The 19,591-nt window shown below is 43.0% G+C and overlaps 1 protein-coding gene across 10 annotated transcripts in view; it reads right to left on the bottom strand.

Annotated features, from left to right (window-relative positions):
• Nucleotides 1-19,591, bottom strand: part of AGAP1 (ArfGAP with GTPase domain, ankyrin repeat and PH domain 1) — a 547,645-nt gene that overhangs the window by 272,681 nt on the left and 255,373 nt on the right. For all 10 annotated transcript variants that reach the window (XM_053596986.1, XM_053596987.1, XM_053596989.1 and 7 more), the window contains 2 exons: nt 2,553-2,680; nt 1,234-1,389 (listed from right to left, as the gene is read on the bottom strand). In XM_053596986.1, coding sequence (XP_053452961.1) covers nt 1,234-1,389; nt 2,553-2,680 — 284 coding nt within the window. The remainder of the gene's footprint in view (nt 1-1,233; nt 1,390-2,552; nt 2,681-19,591) is intronic.

Raw genomic sequence — 19,591 nt, 5'->3', positions numbered from 1 at the left:
ACTCACTCTACCGCCCAGCAAAGGGAAGAGGAGGGTCGGCGACAAGCCTGGAAGAGCAGCCGGCCAGCAGGAGATAGCCACAGCGTGGAGGGAAAGGTGGGGGGGCCTACTGGACTTGGCGGGAACCCCAGTGTCAAGGCGGCCATGGTTGGAGAGGGGCAGTGAATCAGATACCAGACTCCCAGGCACCCCACTGGAGTCTTCCTGTAGTTCAAGATACGAAACATTGAATTTCTTTGTGTCTAAGTCAGAAGTGATCAACCAAAAAGGAAAGTCACATGGTTTAAAACGCCCCCCCCCCCCCAATTAATCTGGAGTAGGGCAGTTCTCCGCCGTGGGGGCCCTGGGTGCTGCCCACGCTCAGATGCCAGCAGCTCCCTGCCTACCTGCTCTCACCATCCTGTTGTGGCAACTCAGAATTTCTCCAGAAATTGCCCACTGTCCTTAGGAAGCAAAACCACCTGGCTGAAAACCACTGTTGGAAAAGGTATACTCGTGACCCACAGGGCAAGTCCAGGGAAAGTGTTCTCCCCTGGAGCTCGGGGTTCAGCCTCGAAGACCCCATGATTGATTGGTAATGCCTGCTGTGTGTGAGGGAGGGGATTGATTGGTAATGCCTGCTGTGCCTGAGGAGGGGACAGGGTGGAAACCTTTCTGCCTCATCCTTGGTTTAGGGACACCTGGGCTGTATCCACGTTCTGAGTTTATAAACCTGAGCACAGATATCTGAGCTCTGGATTTAAAATGCTCCACAGATGACTCTGAAGAAAACCCAGCAGAGAAGCCTCCTGGAGTAATCAGCCTTCCCGACACCCACCTCCCAGCCCTGCTGCAGCTCCCGAGCTAGGGTGCGGTGGATGTCACCTTTCCATGAAGGGTTAGAGACACACATGTACATCTTGGCAGAGTTTTGTCATCTCTCAGTATTCCACGCAACACGTCTCTCGTGAGGCACCACGACAGTCACTGGATAATCAGTGTCTGAGCATCAGTATACTCAGCCCCTCACTCTTCATTTCTGACGCCTGTTATCAGAACTTGCGCGCACTGAGACATCCCCATTCTACTCTACATCCACATCTTTGCTTCTCATAATTTTCTCAGACATCGACGCTATTCACATTCATTTAGTTTGAATTCTACAAACATCATGGAACTGGCTGGCCACCGGGTCTGTACTAACTGAAACCCCTCAGTGTGACACTCAAGTCCCCGCCCGGGGCTGACACTCACAGTGAAGAGGTTGGACCGGCGCTTGGACTGCTTACGGACGGGCGTCGGAGTGTTGGCGCTGGGAGGGACGTCTATCCGGAGCTCCTTCTGGCTGGTGCTCGGAGTCGATGGGACAGAGGAGGAATAGTCGCTTAAACTCCCACCTCCGTTACTTGTCTGCAGTGATTAAAAACCAAGGTTTTATTAGCAATGCACCCCAGGAACTGAAGGCCACCACTTAAGCAGGGTCATAACCAACAAGTTAGCGAGCCACACTGAAGAGATTCCCAGAAACAAGCTAGACAGTGTCTGACTCTGCCAGCTGTGCGAGCGTCAGGTATATGCAGCCTCATTCTAGAATGTATTTTCTCCTATACTAGTTCTGTCTACGAAAAGTGACTTAAGTCTGTATCATTTAACTTTAAAAATCTATGAGTGTTAAAATGTAATCATTTCTTATTTCCTCTGAGAAACAAACGGGCGGGTTGAACCACATGGTGTCCATTTACTGCTTTAAGTCAGGGGCAGAGAGAGGGACTGGTCACCCAGTGAAACCACAACTCTCATCCCGAGTTGACACCTTGAAAATCCGAGTGCTTTTGGAAAGTATTTCAAGAGTCACAGAAAATTAAAGATACTGACATCAAAAATATTAATATTCTTGACTGACCAGGCCTTCACAATAAGAAATAACCCTATTGACCTCCAATCAAATCAAAAGCTTGACACCAGACCTTTTCCCTGCATGCTTAAAAAACCTGCCAAAGAAATGTTCATCACTAAACAAATACAGGCAAAACAAAGCCAACCGCTTCCTTCCCAGGGCTTCAGCCAGGTTCTTCAAAGTGACAATTATTTCACTTGCTTCCAAGTAAATAATTTAGCAAAATGTTGTTATAGAAAGATAGTGGTTTCTATAAGACCTGAGGGAGATGGTAATTATAATTGAATGCCACCACACAATTTAAACATATTGTTGAGATTAACCATTAAGGTTTACTCAGGACTGTTCAACCTACAAGCAGGCTAGGGCGAGGACCAGAGCAGGGTGACTTAAATCAACAGTGGCATCTGCGGCACATGCCCTGCCTCCCCAGCAGAGCCAGCGTGCCTCCTAACACGGACAGCGTGGGGACAGAGGACATTAAATGAGTCCATAAAAACCGCCTGGCCACAGCGGTCTCTAAAGGAGACGTGAAGTCAATTATAACACGCTGTTATTTACAAAGTTGAAGAGAAAAGATAAACAACTTCACGACTTTGGCATTGACTGTGAACACCATCCACACCTTCTTGGTCCTAATGTGCCTTCAGCCAACTTCTCCCATCACCTGACGCACCTGGCTTATGTGCGCGGCAGACACCTGTGCGGAGCAGACCGAGGAATGGCTTGGAGAGTTGGGCAGTGACTTGCAGGGCCCTATGGACAGCTGCTGCTTCTTCCTCGTGGCAACAATCTTCTGGGCAACTAGTGGAACAGAGACCACAGTGTGAATCAATTTCTAAATCTAAGGACCATAGCAGAGACTGCTGGCCATTCCTGAAATCCACTATTCCCGTCTCTCAAAGTCACGAAATTCCTGGTTTTTAGTTGGGCACACGAACACTAGAATAAATGTACATTTCCCAGGTCTTCCTCCTGTCCCCCCCAGCACAGCTAGTTGTGAGCAAGCTCTGAACAATGGGACACTTTGCAGCTTCTAGAAATTTTCCTCGAGAGTCTACCCTTCGCCCATTTCTTGTCTTTTTCTCACTTGCTTCCTGAAATGCACACATGTCATCTGCAGTCATTCTGGGCCAGGAGGTGACACTGGGAGTGGAGGCCACGTTGGGAGAGATGAGACAGGAGGAGCCGGCCCTCTGACGCCGAGAGGACTGGGCAGCCTCACCCAGGCCTCCCCACAGGAATGGGGAATAAAAAGTACACACCTATCTCCTTTAAGTTATTCTAATAAAGTGATGTTTGTTCCAGTTACTTAGAGACAAAAATAATCCCAAAAAAGGGCAATTTAACCAAACCCCTTGAACACAAAACATCTTTTCTTAGCAAAGCCTGAACAATTACTCTTCACTCCACAAGCTATCGTGTAGAATTATATTCAAGGACGTGTGATTATATCAAAGGCCTTTTTTATTTAAATATATTACTACACACATTGAAAGTTTATCTTAATCAATACAAAGCTAAATTCAACCAGGCATAACTTCTCTTGGCAAATAAGCTCGCTGATAAAGCATATTGGATTTAATTGGAAAGGAAGTCAACGATTAGAAAACTCTTCCTACACCAATAAGGTGTCACCACGGCAGAATAACTAGTTTTTATTTGAATAGATGTGTGTCTTTGGGGACGAGCTGTAATGTAATTAAGCTCAGTGATATTCAATCCTTGCCTTAGCCTAGATCGCAGCTATTTGCCAAGATGCCCCCCTGAAAGGGAAGACATAGTCTCTCCCGGCAATAGGTTTGAACACAGAAGGAGCCCAGAGTGTCTGAGGATAATTCCTTTTCCAAATGAATACGGTTTTAATAAGGGGACTGGTTTGTCCACAGCTTATGGTTCTCATGTAAATGAATGATAGCCTAAATATGATTAAGTGAAAATGCAATATATAAAAAATGGCTCACACAGACGGAGCCGCAGCTTCATTAGTTACATCCCACCTCCAATAGGCTTCTTATCATCCTGAAAGGATGATATCAATTAATTTATCTTCCCGTAGTGTATTGATCATAACCTTCATCAGCTAATCATGTTTAAATTACAGAGGAATATCGCAGCACTCCGTCATTTCAAAACCATTGGCATATTGATCTGGGGTCTCTGAAGATGTATATTAGAATATTTTTTTTAAAAAATCATTATGTGAACTAAAAAACAAAAATCTCAGATCAGATTTCAACAGTTGCAGAATGTGTCACATAGGTGTACTAAGATTCTGAAGACCAAGAGTAAACTATAAGCAAAAATCCTGATTGCCTGGTGACTGTCAATTTCTTTCTTTTGTTCTTTTTTTTTGGGGGGGGGAGGAGGATATAGCAAAAAAGGGATTTTTGATTATCAACTACACGGCATTTCCTCTCAGCCTCAAGAGCACTATTCAGCTGGATGATCGACTTTAATTTCTGCACAAAAGTCAGAATTAAAACAGGACTGGGCTGCCTGTTCTGGCAGCTATGTAGACATTTTCTATCAATGTTTTCCATGCTAAAGGAAGACTTGAGAAACTCTCAAAAAGAAGTCAGAGATTTATTAAAACCCTCATTTTATGAAATTTCAAGCGCATGTTCTATCCCTCCTATGTGGAGACAAGAAAGCAAATTCGTGGGTAAAGAGTCTTTTTACAAGAAAGCGTCTTGTTAAACTACAGATAGGATGTACAAATCATTAGCCACACGTTAATTGCTAAAATCCTTCCGTCCATTTATTTATTGTTCTGCTATGTTAATTACAAAAAAAGAAGCAACAAGATCAATAGCTGTACATTTTTTCCCTTTGCTATTTTTTTTCATTCTTTTCCCATTTCTCTTCTACCCATCATTTTTAGGTCTTTCCTACTTCCTTACACAGAACAAGGAAAGAAAATGATTTATAAAGACTGTTTAAAACATACAGACTGCTTTTCCACAGTATAAAGGAAAAACTTATTTAATGAAAAACAAAAAGCATCTGACTTAAGGAAGAAAAGAGGTGAAGAACTGCTTGGAAAATCTACCCCTTCTCCTCCTTCACAAAAACGTAAATTGTCAACTGACCCCTCAACACAGACTTGCCAACTGCTGCAACTTTTTTGTACCCCTCCCCCAAGGTAATTAAGAGGTTTCTATATGAATTGTTGGGGTGGGCGAAAGCTGAAGTGACAATTGCCATCCAAAAAAGTACCTTGGTCCATGCCTCACACCACCATGCAAAAATCTGGGGAAATTCGGAAGAGCTTCTGGACAGGAAGGCTGGGAGGGTCTGTGTGGGTCCATAAACCATGTCCCCTTCCCAAAAAAACCTTCAGAGGAAATGGAACGTCAGGGAGAGAGGGAGGCGGCTATTCTTCTGTAACTATCATGGGTAATGACTCATGATATTTACAACAATATTTAAATGTTTATGGGTTGGAACCACGAATAGTGCCCCAGACTAGGCTGGCTGGGCAACTTTTAGAACCATTTAGGTTTTTATCTATATTTGATCAAATATGAATTTGCTACATTGTATATAAATACATATATAAACATATATATGTTTAATGTAAAAGCGTGTATCAAAATATAATCACCTGAACTCAGAAAAATCAGGAATCTTTTACCATGGAGGTTTGATGATTTCTCAAACCTGGTGGCGTGCTTTACTATGAATCTGTCACGTGAACCCCTCCTCAGTCTAAAATGCTGTCGTCAGTAGGTACTGAAAATGTTTGCTCTTTCCCCATGATGGTACCAGTTTAATTACCTTCTGGGTACTTAAATAGAAATGTTCGGTGTTGTTTTAAAAGTTACTTTATCTTCAATTTAAAAATAGCATTTGGATACTATAAAAGATACCTTTTAATTAGCTCATTCAATCAAGAGTGCATGTGTGTGCGCACGCATGTGTAGATTTTTTTTTTTTTTTTTTTTTTGTAGAGACAGAATCTCACTTTATGGCCCTCGGTAGAGTGCCGTGGCATCACACAGCTCACAGCAACCTCCAACTCCTGGGCTTAAGCGATTCTCTTGCCTCAGCCTCCCGAGTAGCTGGGACTACAGGCGCCCGCCACAACGCCCAGCTATTTTTTGGTTGCAGTTCAGCTGGGCCGGGTTTGAACCCGCCACCCTCGGTATATGGGGCCGGCGCCCTACTGACTGAGCCACAGGCGCCGCCCACGCATGTGTAGATTACACTGTATAAAGCTCCCGTGTGGCCAGAAACAGCCCTGCTGTGCGTCCCTCCAGCAGCCCAGAGGGGCACATCTAATGACCACCGTGGCTTCTCCCTGGGGTCACACCACATGTGCCTTTGAGGCCACACTGCTGGCCTGAGCCTCCTCACCTGTCCCAAACCTGCTTCCCTTGTATGAAGCAGATGGTATGCCCCACCCTCAGGCATGGAAAGGGATGACATTAATTCTACTACCAGAATTTCTCCTGCATTTATCTTCACTGCCACTGCCTTGATACAAGACCTTATCTTTCCACAGCTGGCAATGGATATAGCTTTTAAACAAGTCCCCATGCCCCAAAGGTCATGGACACACGGCAGGTGACCTCTGCAAAAGTGGACCTCTGCCTGTAGTTCTTCACTGCTCTGATCATACAAACCTCAGACCTGAAATCCCTTGGTATAACTGGGTTCTTCCACGCTGGTAAAGGGTAGATGGTCCACTCCTGGCGTTTGCCTGCATTAGCACCACTGTATGAGCATCGCAGTCCCTTCCAGGAAAGCATGTTTTTGTCCCCCCAAGCTCTGTAGCGGACCAGATAAGGCCCGGGGAAGAGGGGGGACAGAACGCTGAGGACGACATTGTGCCAAGTGCACAGATCTCAGTGATCACCATGAAGAGCCGCAGCTAGATGCCAAGTGGTGACCTGAGTACATCAAGCCAGTGGGGAAAGTTGGGGTGCACTGAGGTCAATAGCTCGGGGACAGGGGGCAGTGCTGACCAAGCAGTGTTAGGAATCACAGTGTAATGGACACCTCTGCTACAACAGTATTAAAATTTTTATAACAGACACACTTATAGAAATAAAAACACTAATATTGCTTCTCAAAAATATTTTAAAAGCACAACTGATAAAGTTGAGGGCCATTACATGTTTTGTCTTTACCTCTGGAGCAGCCACCCAAAGATAACATTTCCCCACACTTTTCCCTGAAAACCTCTCCCACCAGAACCTGGGGGAGCACTCCAGGAATAATGAAAGCTGCCAGGGACTGTAAATCTCCCAAGAACAAATAAAAGATCCCCTAATGTCTCAACTCAGTTTTAAATTACAGTAGAGTGATCTTTAACTATCTTATTAATTAAGAAGAAATTAATTACTAAGTTATCTATGCAGTTCAAAATGTGTGACTTAGGAATGAAAAGAACTCTGAGGTACAATTTTTCTCATCATGAAAATCCCAAAGTTAGTAAACGGTTCAGGAGGTGTGTCCATACTCACCCCCTGGGTACGTTTCCCTAGTACCTACATTTTGAGTACAAAGGGAAGTGAATTAGAAAAATTAAGTCAAACCATGGAGGGACAGAGACAGGAGCGGGGGTCTTTGTCTCTGGGGTTATCTGGGTACATGTGCTGAATGACAATTCACGAACCATGGGACCCACAGCACAGCCCAGCACCAGAACACCCATGGAGAGCCTGCCGAGTTGCGATGTCAGTTGGAAAATCCAGTCAGTGCATGTTCCGAGACGATGGGGCAATCCCATGGAGCATGGGTCTACTGTGGAAATGCTAAGGGGCATGGCGCCTACCCTGCTGGGGCCTGCAGCAGGCACACAGCAGCTGAGCTAACGAAGGAACAGATGAATCACCAGTGGGGACAGGGTGAGGCTGCTAGAAGGCAGGGGGAGGAGAGGCTCAAAACAGCAATGGGAAACACATTTCTGAGGACTCAGTATGTGAAGAGGGGCATCCTTGAGGCCCAGCACAGTGATTTTCAACTGGTGTGCCACAGCATACAGGTGTACCATGAACAGACCTTAGGTGTGCTGTGAAAATTCATAAAGATCATAAATTAAATTATTTTCAAAAGAAGTTCAAAGTAAGTAAGTATAATCTCTTTCTTTACTCTTTATTTATTTATTTTTGCAGTTTTTAGCCGGGGCCAGGTTTGAACCTGCCACCTCCAGTATATGGGGCCGGAGGCCTACTCCTTTGAGCCACAGGCGCCGCCCTTTACTCTTTATTTTTGATCAACATAATTAAATGTGCCACAGAAATTTTACTATAGGTTCAAGTGTGCTATCAGATAAAAAAAAGGTTGAAAAACACTAATATGGGACCCTCAAAATTGTTCCAGGACAAGGGATAAGACCTAGAGTTTGGACAAATACTTGGTATGGTATTTGGACAGCTGAGAATGGGGGGCATGAGAGAGTTACATGGTGTACCCTCAGGAGCCCGGCTAAGCCCACAGCACCTCGAGAGGCACACAGGCATTCTGCTTTGGGATCCCCGTATCTAACACTGCTGTTACCCTACCCTTAGGCTTAATTAATATTTTGGCAGGGTATAGAATTCTAGACTGATTACACATCATTTGATGGTTCAAAGCCACCGAAAGGCGTTCTTAAGAGGTGATACAAGTGCGTGACATTTAGTTGTAGCTAAACCCTACTAGCTTCTTTGACATATAACTGATCATCCCCTGAGCACTGTGGCCTCACAAAGAAAAATTTATTATTTTTGTTCTATGATATGCTGTCATCTTTCTTTCCCACTACCTTAAACTCAGCACTCAGTTACTTTCCCTGAAACTAGTACCACCCTATTCCAAACCACCCTTGGCATGGACCCCACGTTTATCACTCTAAAGTCTGGTCTGGTCCAATCACTTCCACAGTTCAACAGAACAAACCACAAACCATCAGAGTAATTTTCCAATGAGAAGCAATACTAATAAGGAAGGTAAGACACCCTGCAACTGAACAGGTCATAAAATTAATTCAGGGGTGTGTAAATAGGAATCGCTCTTGTACGCATTTGCTTTCTGCTTCCTTGCTGGTGAAAACTTAATGAGAGGCCTTGGCCAAGAATCAACTGCCCAAGCAAGTCATTAGGGCTTGTTGTGCCCCGAGCAAGTCATTAGGAGAAAGATTTCAGTGGGTGGCAGTCCTTTGATGACTTACCTTATGTGTATTTTAGCATAAAATATAATAATATTCCTTTAGGTATAGATTTTTAAAAACAACGCCCTAATTTAGGACAGGCCATGGTTAAAAAGCCAAACTTGCTTTAATTTCTTCTAGTAAAGCTTTGAGTTTCTCCTAAAGTAATGAAGTCTGAGTTCTTCATCTGAGATTCAGCTCTTGTCTGTATTCTTTTTATCTCATTGTATTAAAACAAATTTATCTTCATTTATGTCGCAATTACCTATTAGGGTTGTTAATTTGCTGGAAATGAAGCTATTGTTTAATTGCTCCTATTAATCGGAGGATTTAAATGCCGACTGTAATAAACAGTTACCTTCAGGACGGAGCAAAGTCAAGGCTGCTGACATTAATTTCAGAATTTTAGAATGAAGGCAAATTTCTACTGTGTCCAAGATGGCCAGATTTCCCTTTTCCTTTCTGAGGAAAGGGGAAAGAACATAAAATGTTTAAAAATATATTAGAACAAATATGGTCTAGTAGACATTTTTATATGTGTATCCAATTCTGATAAAAAGTCATTATTCGTGGCAAGGGGGGACATCACATCATGCTGTAGGAAGTGTACGCACACACCCCACTTTTATGCGTGTCTTCACGCACAACTGTCCCTTAAAATTGAATCCCAAAGTTGGGCTGCAGGAAAAATCAGGAATGTTTGATTCCCACAGACACCCCAGACCTAGGACCCCATGACCAAACTGCAAACATTTACTTCTCTGAAGAATAGCTTCAAAATACCCTAACTTGGTCCTACCCTTCAGGGGTTTTGTCTGACATCAGTCAGAACGTGGGCTTCTGTGGGCCTGACTGCATCAGTCAGAGGGTCTCTTCTACCACTGGAGGGGGGGGAAGAGGACCTTCCAACCAGTACTGTTCGGGGTCCCCTCCAAGATAGCCAGGCCACCCCCACACCAACACGACACCCACTGGACAGTCACTTCTGGACACTCACTGTGCAATGATGACATGGGTCCCCAAACAACTCACTTTGTCCTGCCTCAGCCTCACTCATGTCCATGGCTACTCAGTTTTCTACCTCAACCATCTCCTAGGAGGTTTTCCTCCAGCACACTTCCCCCAGCTGAAGATCTACAAATGTGCTGGGCATGGTGATTTGTAAATACGTGTAGTCCCAGCTACTGCGGAGGCGGGAGGATTATTGAGCCCAGGAGTTCAAGGCTACTCTGGGCAATGTGGCGAGATTGCATCTCTAAGATGATGATGATGACGATGATAATAAAAATGTGCAAATCTTCATAATAATAACAATAAATATGCAAATCTTCCAGGTCCAGTTGGCTCATCTAAGTCAAACTCCAGCCTGAAGGACCTTATTCTGTGTCTGAAATCCTGTGTCTCTGGCTTGCTGTCCAGTAGGGTCCTGGCTTGGTACTCCACTGAATGAGCCAAGTACTGTGTCCATTGTGTCCTTTCTAAATTTCTCATCCTACTCCAGTGGTGATTAGGATGGATGGGCAGGATGCTATCTGCAAAGAATGTGTGAGCTACAGGGTCAGTACCGATTTCAATGACCCAGAAAGTTCCCAGAATACTCTGGGCCATGCTCTTGGTCCCAGAATCCTCTTGGTCATGCTCCTGGTCCCAGAATGCTCTTGGCCATGCTCCTGGTCCCAGAATGTTCTGGGCCATGCTCCTGGTCCCAGAATGCTCTGGGCCATGCTCCTGGTCCCAGAATGCTCTGGGCCATGCTCCTGGTCAATGACCAGACTTAAGCAAGGCCTTAAAGAAAACAAGCAAGTTGCTGCCCATTCTGTGTTTCATTTGTGAAATTTGCTGCTTTTTCCTTTAATGTGTCAAGGGAGGCTTCTTTACTATGCTTACGGCATCTGTCCTTCACTCAGTTCCTGGTTCTTTCATTACTTCACTGAACAACTAGCATGTGCCAGGCAACTTGCCAGATGGAAAATATCCTGAAATCCACACAAATCTGCCAGATACAAACAACCAGAATGTTAAGTACACTTCCCACCCTTGCCGTCAAAGCGCCCTACAGAAGAGACGTTTCACACTACTGTCCAGGACTTGAGACCTTAGCAAGGTTTCAAGAACCAGCACTCATCAATCTTGGCCCAGAACTCCCGAATCTCTTGTTCTTCCTCATCTGCTTTACAATTCAACTCATCATTCCAGGCACTGGCTCCTTCCCTTCCCAAAGTGTCAGATAAGTGACAAAAGGACCATTAAAAAGGTATGTATTTTATGATGTAAACAAAATATTCTTGAAGGAAATATTGAGAAATTATAAACACTGGACAGGCACAGGAGGAAAAATTCATTTGAAGTTAAAAGCAAAAGTGAGAAAGCTGCTGCTAACCAGCAGTCACAAGCCCAGGTGGCCCCAGGCCAGCTCAACTCTGCACTTTGTCAAAGCGTATATGACAGTGGCAGGAGCTGCTACTGAAAATAGACGCCAAGACTCTGATGAGGAGGCAGTAGCTCCCTCAAAAGATATTTGATACAGATAAAATATGTTGGGAAAAGATGTCAAGAAGAATAAGACAAAATAAGCAGGAAGCAAATGGTGTGCTTGGTGTTGAGGCCCAGAAGGACCAGGGTACATATTCACAGAGCCACGCTCTCCTAGCATGGGCGGGAACCCCACAGAAGGACCAGGGCACACATTCACAGAGCCACGCTCTCCTAGCATGGGTGGGAACCCCACAGAAGGACCAGGGCACACATTCACAGAGCCACACTCTCCCACCACGGGCAGGAACCCCACAGAAGGACCAGGGCACATATTCACAGAGCCACGCTCTCCTAGCATGGGCGGGAACCCCACAGAAGGACCAGGGCACACATTCACAGAGCCACGCTCTCCTAGCATGGGCGGGAACCCCAAGAAGGACCAGGGCACATATTCACAGAGCCACGCTCTCCTAGCATGGGCGGGAACCCCACAGAAGGACCAGGGCACACATTCACAGAGCCACGCTCTCCCACCACGGGCGGGAACCCCAGAGGGTCTCCTGGATCTTACAGACAAATGGGCTCCTCCTTCAGGACCTCATCTGCTCAGAAGTAAGAGAGCTTCACTCTTTTCATCATACAGTACAATGAGATTAGAAGGCTGAGAGTATCATTTCACTCCATGTCTGGCTAGTATTCATTATTAATTATACTACTTAACTGAATAAATCATTCAAATAAGTAGGCAGAGTTTAAAATCAGCTAACATAGCTTAACCTGAAGTGTAAAGGTATTGAAAAGATCTAAATTAAAGATCTTCCAAAGAGTGACGCTTTATGGACTAGAACACATTCTCACTGTAATACAGGTTAATACGGAGTTGAACATAGACTCTCATCACAAAACATGGAACATTTCAAATGCTACAATTAAATCCAGCACAAATCTGTTCAAAAAGCCGGGATATGATTAACTTTCTTTCTCACTTATTCTCAAGTTGGATGCAAATCAGCAGCTTCCAAGACGAGGCAAGTGAATATCCCAATAAATTGGCAATACAATTTAGATGGCAGGCAAGGATCTAAAAGATAAATGGCTTAACCAAAGAGGGGAAAAATGAACCTGTCACTTCTTCTCAACTCATCAAGCTGTCTTCGCAGAGAAAGTTGATGATTCCACAGCAGAAATGCTTCTGACACCCCCTGAAGGTGGAGGCTCATCTGGAAATTCTCCCATCTGCACGGGGAGGCTCCTCACCATTCTTTCCGCACCAGGAGAGGCTACTGGAGTTACATTTTTGACCCACTATTTTTCAAAAGGCCAAATTATGGGTTACAAAACAAATTAACAGAGTTTACCAGTGAACTGAAAAAGAAGACCTAAGATAAATATGAATAAATGCAGTGGTATCAGAGGATTAAAATACACTATAAACAAAAGATAGAGAAAAACTGACTGCAAGAAGGATTTTAAAACATGAAAAGAGAAAAGGGGGCTGTGTCACGAAAACCTGTCCCACACTGATTATGCTAAATTATTCAAGCTAAAGAAACTATACTAAATTTTAAAGCAAAATAGATGAGAAGATGAAGTCAACTAAGGAAGAGAAGACAGGGACAGTCGTAAACAAGAGAATACAACCATACAACAGCCGTAAACAGATCCGGCAATCAGGAACCTTGAGACAGATTCGGTTAAGTACCATAATTGGTTTTCTTTTTAAAAAATTCATATAATTTGATTGATACAGGCTGAACCAAATTTCTCAGGTCTCGTTTGCTTCCTCTCTTAAGCTACACACACTAACACGACAAGGGGGTTTAGGGCTTTCTCCAGCCTTCCCATTTGTCACAAGCATATTTTCCTCCAGATACCTTCGAACTTTTAAGAAAAATGGCTTTATCTATCACAACGGAAGCTATTTTCCTGTTTCCAGAAATAATTACCCTTACAATAATCTCCATAAAAAAGACATTTTCCTCTTAAAGTAGTGGAGAAGATGTCTTGGTTGGAACCTGAGAAAATTATCCCTCTCCTCCGGCTCTGTTAAATAATGAGCTGGCAGCGGTGGCCCCTCACATGCAGGCCTCTGGAAGAAGTGACAGTGACACACAGGTTGAATTATACAATGTATTGTGATGCAATTAGGAAGAAGGATGAGATGACAAAACAGATTTCCACTTGGTCTTCAGGAGGGCTTTGTGCATTAAGTCATTGTAACTCTCTCCCCCAGCACCCATCCATTATTGTTTATCTGGCACTACCTCCCAGACCCCTACCTTTTCTCATGCACAAAATTCCTTTGGGGAAGTTTTTGCCTTTTATGATAACCTAGTAACATTAGCAATTTAAGTTAAGAGAATGACATGATGAATTTGAGGGCCCAAATAAAAATTTAACAATGATGTATAATTCTAAAGCATTAACACATAAATGTAGGTAATTTATTTTGCACAGGCCGTGGCTACTGAAGAGCTAAGTACACAGTGCACAGAAGCTTTTTACATTTTTTTCCCTTTAATAGGAAATTAAGTTTATCAATTGCCATAGTAATTACTCACAACACCTCAGGTAATTAAAAGGGATCTAAATCTAATTTTATTTACATTTAGAATACCTGAGGTCATCACTGATCAAGATTTCACATTTGTGACTAATAATGTTTAAGTGTTAATTAGAGTTTAAGAGAGATAATGATTGATTTTGAATTTGTAATCTGCTGTGATTTAGGAGCAGAAAGGAAGTCAGAAGTCCTTCTGTTACTGCAGTTTCGATGAATTAGTGAAATTCTTCAGAGAACTGTGTATATGCCTTTTAATTCCAGTTAGTCTCATTTTTTAAAAAATCACGGCTCATAATAATTCTATGTATTTCCATCTGTGAGCAGGAAAATACTTCACATTTAATCAAGTTGACCAGGCCCCATCTTAATGTAAGATGCTTACAGTGAAATTTTAAATGCAGTAACAATATTTGAATTCCTCCTAAATTTTAGTAACACGTATTTTAAACATACACAAAAGCTGAAAGTGAACATGCCTTCCACTCCACCCAGGTCTGATAATTGCGGCATGCTGGCTCACACTCGCTGGGTTACATGTCATCCATCCATCCAACTCATTTTTTGATGCAATTCTAATATGGTGCAGGCATCAGTTCACCCTACACATTCCAGCATACATGTGATTAACCAGAGTCCATTAACTGTTTGAGGTTCTTTTTTTCAGATTAAAAGTACACACTGTGAAATGCAAGAACCTTTGTTGTGCCAGTCCATGAATTTTGACGACTACCATGTGACCCAAACCATGATGAAATACGGACCGTTTCCACCCCTCACTCCCACCTCCTCTACCCACTCTTCTGATTGTTTTTATCTTGGGTTAGTTTTGCACACTGCAGAACTTTATATAAATGGAGTCATTCTCTCCTGCGAGTGCCTCTTTTCACCCAGCTTAACAAGTTGTAGAAACATCTACGATAACAAGGTTTGAAACTAAAACTTGTTCAAACTTCATCACTCGCGTGCAGGACACTAGAATCCTACAACGAGAAGGACATACAGAGCCTTCTTCTTGGCCCGGTGAAACACCACAGCCCTTCATCTTAACAGCACTCTGTGAGGACGCGGGATCTACCGCAAAGAAAGCAATACCCCATTATTAATAGCTTTTCTGGTCCTGCCAGGGATGAAAAGGGAACAAAAGTGCTCATATTTTTAGAACAATAGGCTATTCCTAAATTCATTTGACCTGGGGTATATAAGTGTTAGCTGTAGGTATAAGGTTATGAGGACTCTTTAGAACGTAAATTCAAAATCTTTTCTTCTTTACCTGAAAGTCTTGCTTTAACCTATCCTCAGATAATTTCATTAACAGAAACTGAGTAATATATAAGGTTGGACAATTTAAGTTCTTGAGTTCATCCTAGAAAAAGTGCTATATACCTCATTGCTGAATATCGCTACAGTCATCTTCAAAGTCCTCCCCTTGAGAAGCTATGCATGGATGCCAACCCCTACTCCACCCTTCAAAGCACTTTTTCTTGTGAACTTAATTGTCCAGCCTTGTATATTTTTCTTGGTGACATCGTGGTTCACACTCACTGGGCAAAAGGACTATTAAAAAAAATTCCATGGTGGGCACACTGAAAACAAATCATAGAATCACAAAGTCGAATCCTCACTCTGTAACCTCCACGTAGAGAAACACACCCTTCAGGTCACAAAGGCCTTACTGTACACCAACAGGTGCTCCTCCCACCACTGCCAGTCACACAGCCTCCTGCCCAGGTCCACCTCAACTCGGACATGTCTCCAGGTTTACCTGAACATCAAACACGGTGAAAACTGAGCACGTAATTACTGTTACTCTGACACCATTCAAGGGTGATACTTATGGGAAAAGAGGAACAGCTGATTGTGATTTTTGTTAAATTACTCAAAGAAGGTAAATTTTTCTTCTGGGGTTTGGAGTTCTTCCACTGATGCTGCCACACATCAACATTTTATTATTAACAATACGAATGTTTACATATAAGCTTTCCTACGGAGGCTGTTAGGGATTTATTTTGAGGCAATGAATGTTCAATGGGGGTGAACAAGAAGAACTCAAATTTTTGCTAGTTAATAACCCAAATCATTAGTTCCCAGCCTATCTTAAGAATCTGGAAGTGATGCCATACTGTAGACCTTCAGAATACGTCTGTGGTTGAGACACACGAGTAAAAGGCAGATTATAGCTTGGAAAATTTAATGTGGCAAATGATGACACTGTCAAAGCTTAGAAAATTGAGTATATCCTCCCTCAAAAAATAATATAAACAAGAAAAGTTGGCATTGCCGTTGTTTACAATCTTTTGTTTACATATATTAAAAATCCACCAACCAGGCTTTGAATCCAACACCTACGAAGCAGAAGGCTGTTTGCATCTGCAAGCTGGAGAGCCTGGGATGCTGGTTGCATGGCTTAGCTCAAGTCTGAAGGTCTCAGAGCCAGAAAAGTTGATGGTGTAACTCTCAATTTGAGGCCAAAACTGGGTTGTGAGAAAACATTGGTGTAAGTTCTAGAGTGTTAGGCCAAGCATGCTGGAGCAGTGAGTGATGTCTAAGGTTGGGAGAGGAAGGATGTAGCCCAGCTCCAGCACATGGGCAGACAATTTGCCTTTTCTCTGTTTTGCTTTTCCCAGGCCTCCAGTTGATTAGATGGTGCCCACCTACATGGAGGGCAGGTCTTCCCCACCTCATCCACACAGGTTCACATGCTAATCTCCTCTGAAGCAGAAGCTGACCCGGGTTTCACCTGAAGCCTCTTCAGGTCACCTGCCCAGTTCCACTTCTGGAACTGTAGGCCCACCCTCCCCAGTGAAGCGTGAGTCCTGCTGCCCACGCAGAGGCCTTAAAACAACAAATCCCATCAACTATGGCCAAATCAAAGACCACTGAGGAATCACACACTGTTTCACTGTGTCTAGAAGGTAAAAAACCATCCCAGCTGTCAGGATTCGTAAAGACTTAGCCTTAAGCCTCCTTGATCCTACGACAGGAACGACGGAACTCCTTGTGAACTAGATGAATCCCAGTAGAGAAAAGTTATCTGATGAGAAGATTATTTACATCCTAAAAAAAGCCAACTGGTCATGGAAACAATATATGGCTATGTCAGTAATTTTCAAAACAGCTTCCACTGGCTCAGGGCTGACCTTTCCAGAGCCTACTGCGGCAGAACAAAGAGGCATTGGATACCCCTTGGCTTATTAAAGCTTCTAGATGCCTAAGAGATTACGATCACAGGAACGAACAGGTGTCCAATGAAAAAAAGGTCTGCATTCAGAAAGCATGATTTAGCCTCCAATAAAGACCCAGATCTTAATTTGTGCCTTTCTGGCCTTTATAAGCATTTAACTGTCATAACATCTATAATTCAGCATAGAACGGGCATCACAGAACGTTTATTATAAATCTTACAAAACATGTAAGGCCCCTTTGCACTTAAATCATGTGCTAACAGTTACAATAAGATTGTATTAAAAATTTAAACTGCCCCACTTAAGTAATTTACCTTCAAACGTCCATTTCCAGGGAATGAATCCAAGGGATATGAATGTCGAACCCTTGGCCAGATTTATTGCGCCAAAGAATATTTCTCCTGATACAGCTCTGATGAGTGAAGTCTAATGACTTTAGTTTTATTACTTTTTAAGCACTTAATGGGGAAATTTAGACATTTTCACAAGACTGAGCTTCAACAAGAATGGTACATTTAAAAAATGACAGGTAGGGAAAGGTCTATGAGATTACTTTAGACATACCCAGATTAAATACAATCGGTGGAAATTTCAAGGCAATCACTATCATCACGGGCTCGCCCCTGTCATTATTAGTTTGGGTTTCTTTTCTTAAATGTCTTTCATAGTAGTCCAGAGAAAATTTAGCAAAGAGTAGCCATAGAGAATTTTATTATTACACATGTAAAATTTTAAAGCCATCTAAAAACCCCACAGTATTTAATTTTTTTCCCCACACTATGAACCACCTACCATGCTGAGGTTACAGAGCAAATACCATAATCATTTCAATATAATTACCCCAGCTTCGGTGAGGATCAACGGTTTCCACCCCCAACCAGACCTGTCAGCAGGAAAACTATCTTTAAAATGTTAAGAAGCGAATCTGAAAGTTTTCTTTCACTCGAAGGAAATTTTCCCCCTAACTTAAACCCACAGCTGTGATCCCTCAGATTTCAATTAATGCCTAGGCAGTAATCCTATCAATCACCCAGGACTATAAATTTCTTATCTTTCTCATTAGCTACACCGTTGCACAGCTTAAATATAAACATACCTTGCCACAGGACTGTAAATTACTCGGCCCGAGCAACTCTGCCCACCGCAGAAGGGGCAGGAATGATTTGAGCAAATCCGTGGTGTGCTTGCTACACTAAAGCTGATTTACACTTCTCAAAAAAAAATAAACCACTACCGAGAATCACAGTGACAGCAGATCTCTTTGAGTTTGCTTATTTGGCTTAAAACTGGTAATGACCTGTGTTTATTAGTATTACTAAGTTTTATGTGCAAAATCCAATTTTCTGTGGAAATATATATTTTTGCTGCATCTGCCAATATCTTTTGCAGTTACCTGTAGCTATTAATTTTTTTTAAATCTAAATTCCTCAACTTATTTTTTAGAGCTGCAAATAAAAAAAAGCCAACCAACTATCTTCTTGAAATAAAATTGGGCAGGAGATGGCAGAAATGGGGGTGCGGGAGGGACAGCCCCCCAGGAATGTGCCCCTCTATTTTAAACTGTGTTTTTTTCAGGCTAGTGTGGTAATACCATCCCTCTGAGTCCCACACGAACAGCTTTATCAAATTTTCTCTAAGGAGACTGTGCAATTTTTTAATGAATACGCAGACTCCTTAGGCGTTTCTCTAGAAGTACAAACTTCACATTGTACATTTGGGTAACAGCTGCACGGTGAGACAGAGGTTTAGGCTGTGCACTTTCTACACTGACCAGGCTGCAGCCACGAGTTTCCACTTTTCTATCACATCCACTTTATGCCTAATTTAATTAACTGTATCTTTTAAATTAAAATTGATGTAGCACATTAACTCGCTATCATCTTCAGCCGGCAGAAGCCTGTAGGTTACTGATGATCTCACCTGGAGGAAACCGCGGCTGGACACATGGGGCGCCGCCAGCCGCGACAGCGCTGCCATCTAGTGGCAGCCGCCGCTGCCGTCCCCTGCTGTCCCCAGGAGCAGCGTGGGTGCTGGCGGGATCCTGAGAGCCGCCCTGTATTGATGAGTGGAAGGGCAACATTCCAGTTCACGGAGCCACAGACAACTGCTGGGTTCTGTTCCGGAACAGCCAAATGTGACTCTTAAACGGCTCAAAGAGAATAAGCTGGGAAGAAAAATTATTTGCTTCACAAATATTTCTGCTTATATTTCCTGTGGAAATAAACTTCGACGGCACATTTAAATTACGCTGATGAAAAAAAAAAAAGAGTAAAAAGAACATACTTACTGGGATTGAACCTCTTTTGAAAATAATTTCATTAATGATCTCTAAAAATTCACAGGACACCTAAGATCCT

This window comes from Nycticebus coucang, chromosome 7 (genome assembly GCF_027406575.1).
Source record: "Nycticebus coucang isolate mNycCou1 chromosome 7, mNycCou1.pri, whole genome shotgun sequence".
Lineage (NCBI taxonomy): Eukaryota > Metazoa > Chordata > Mammalia > Primates > Lorisidae > Nycticebus > Nycticebus coucang.
Note: the sequence above shows the minus strand (reverse complement) of the source record. Positions and strands in the feature narration are given on the sequence as shown.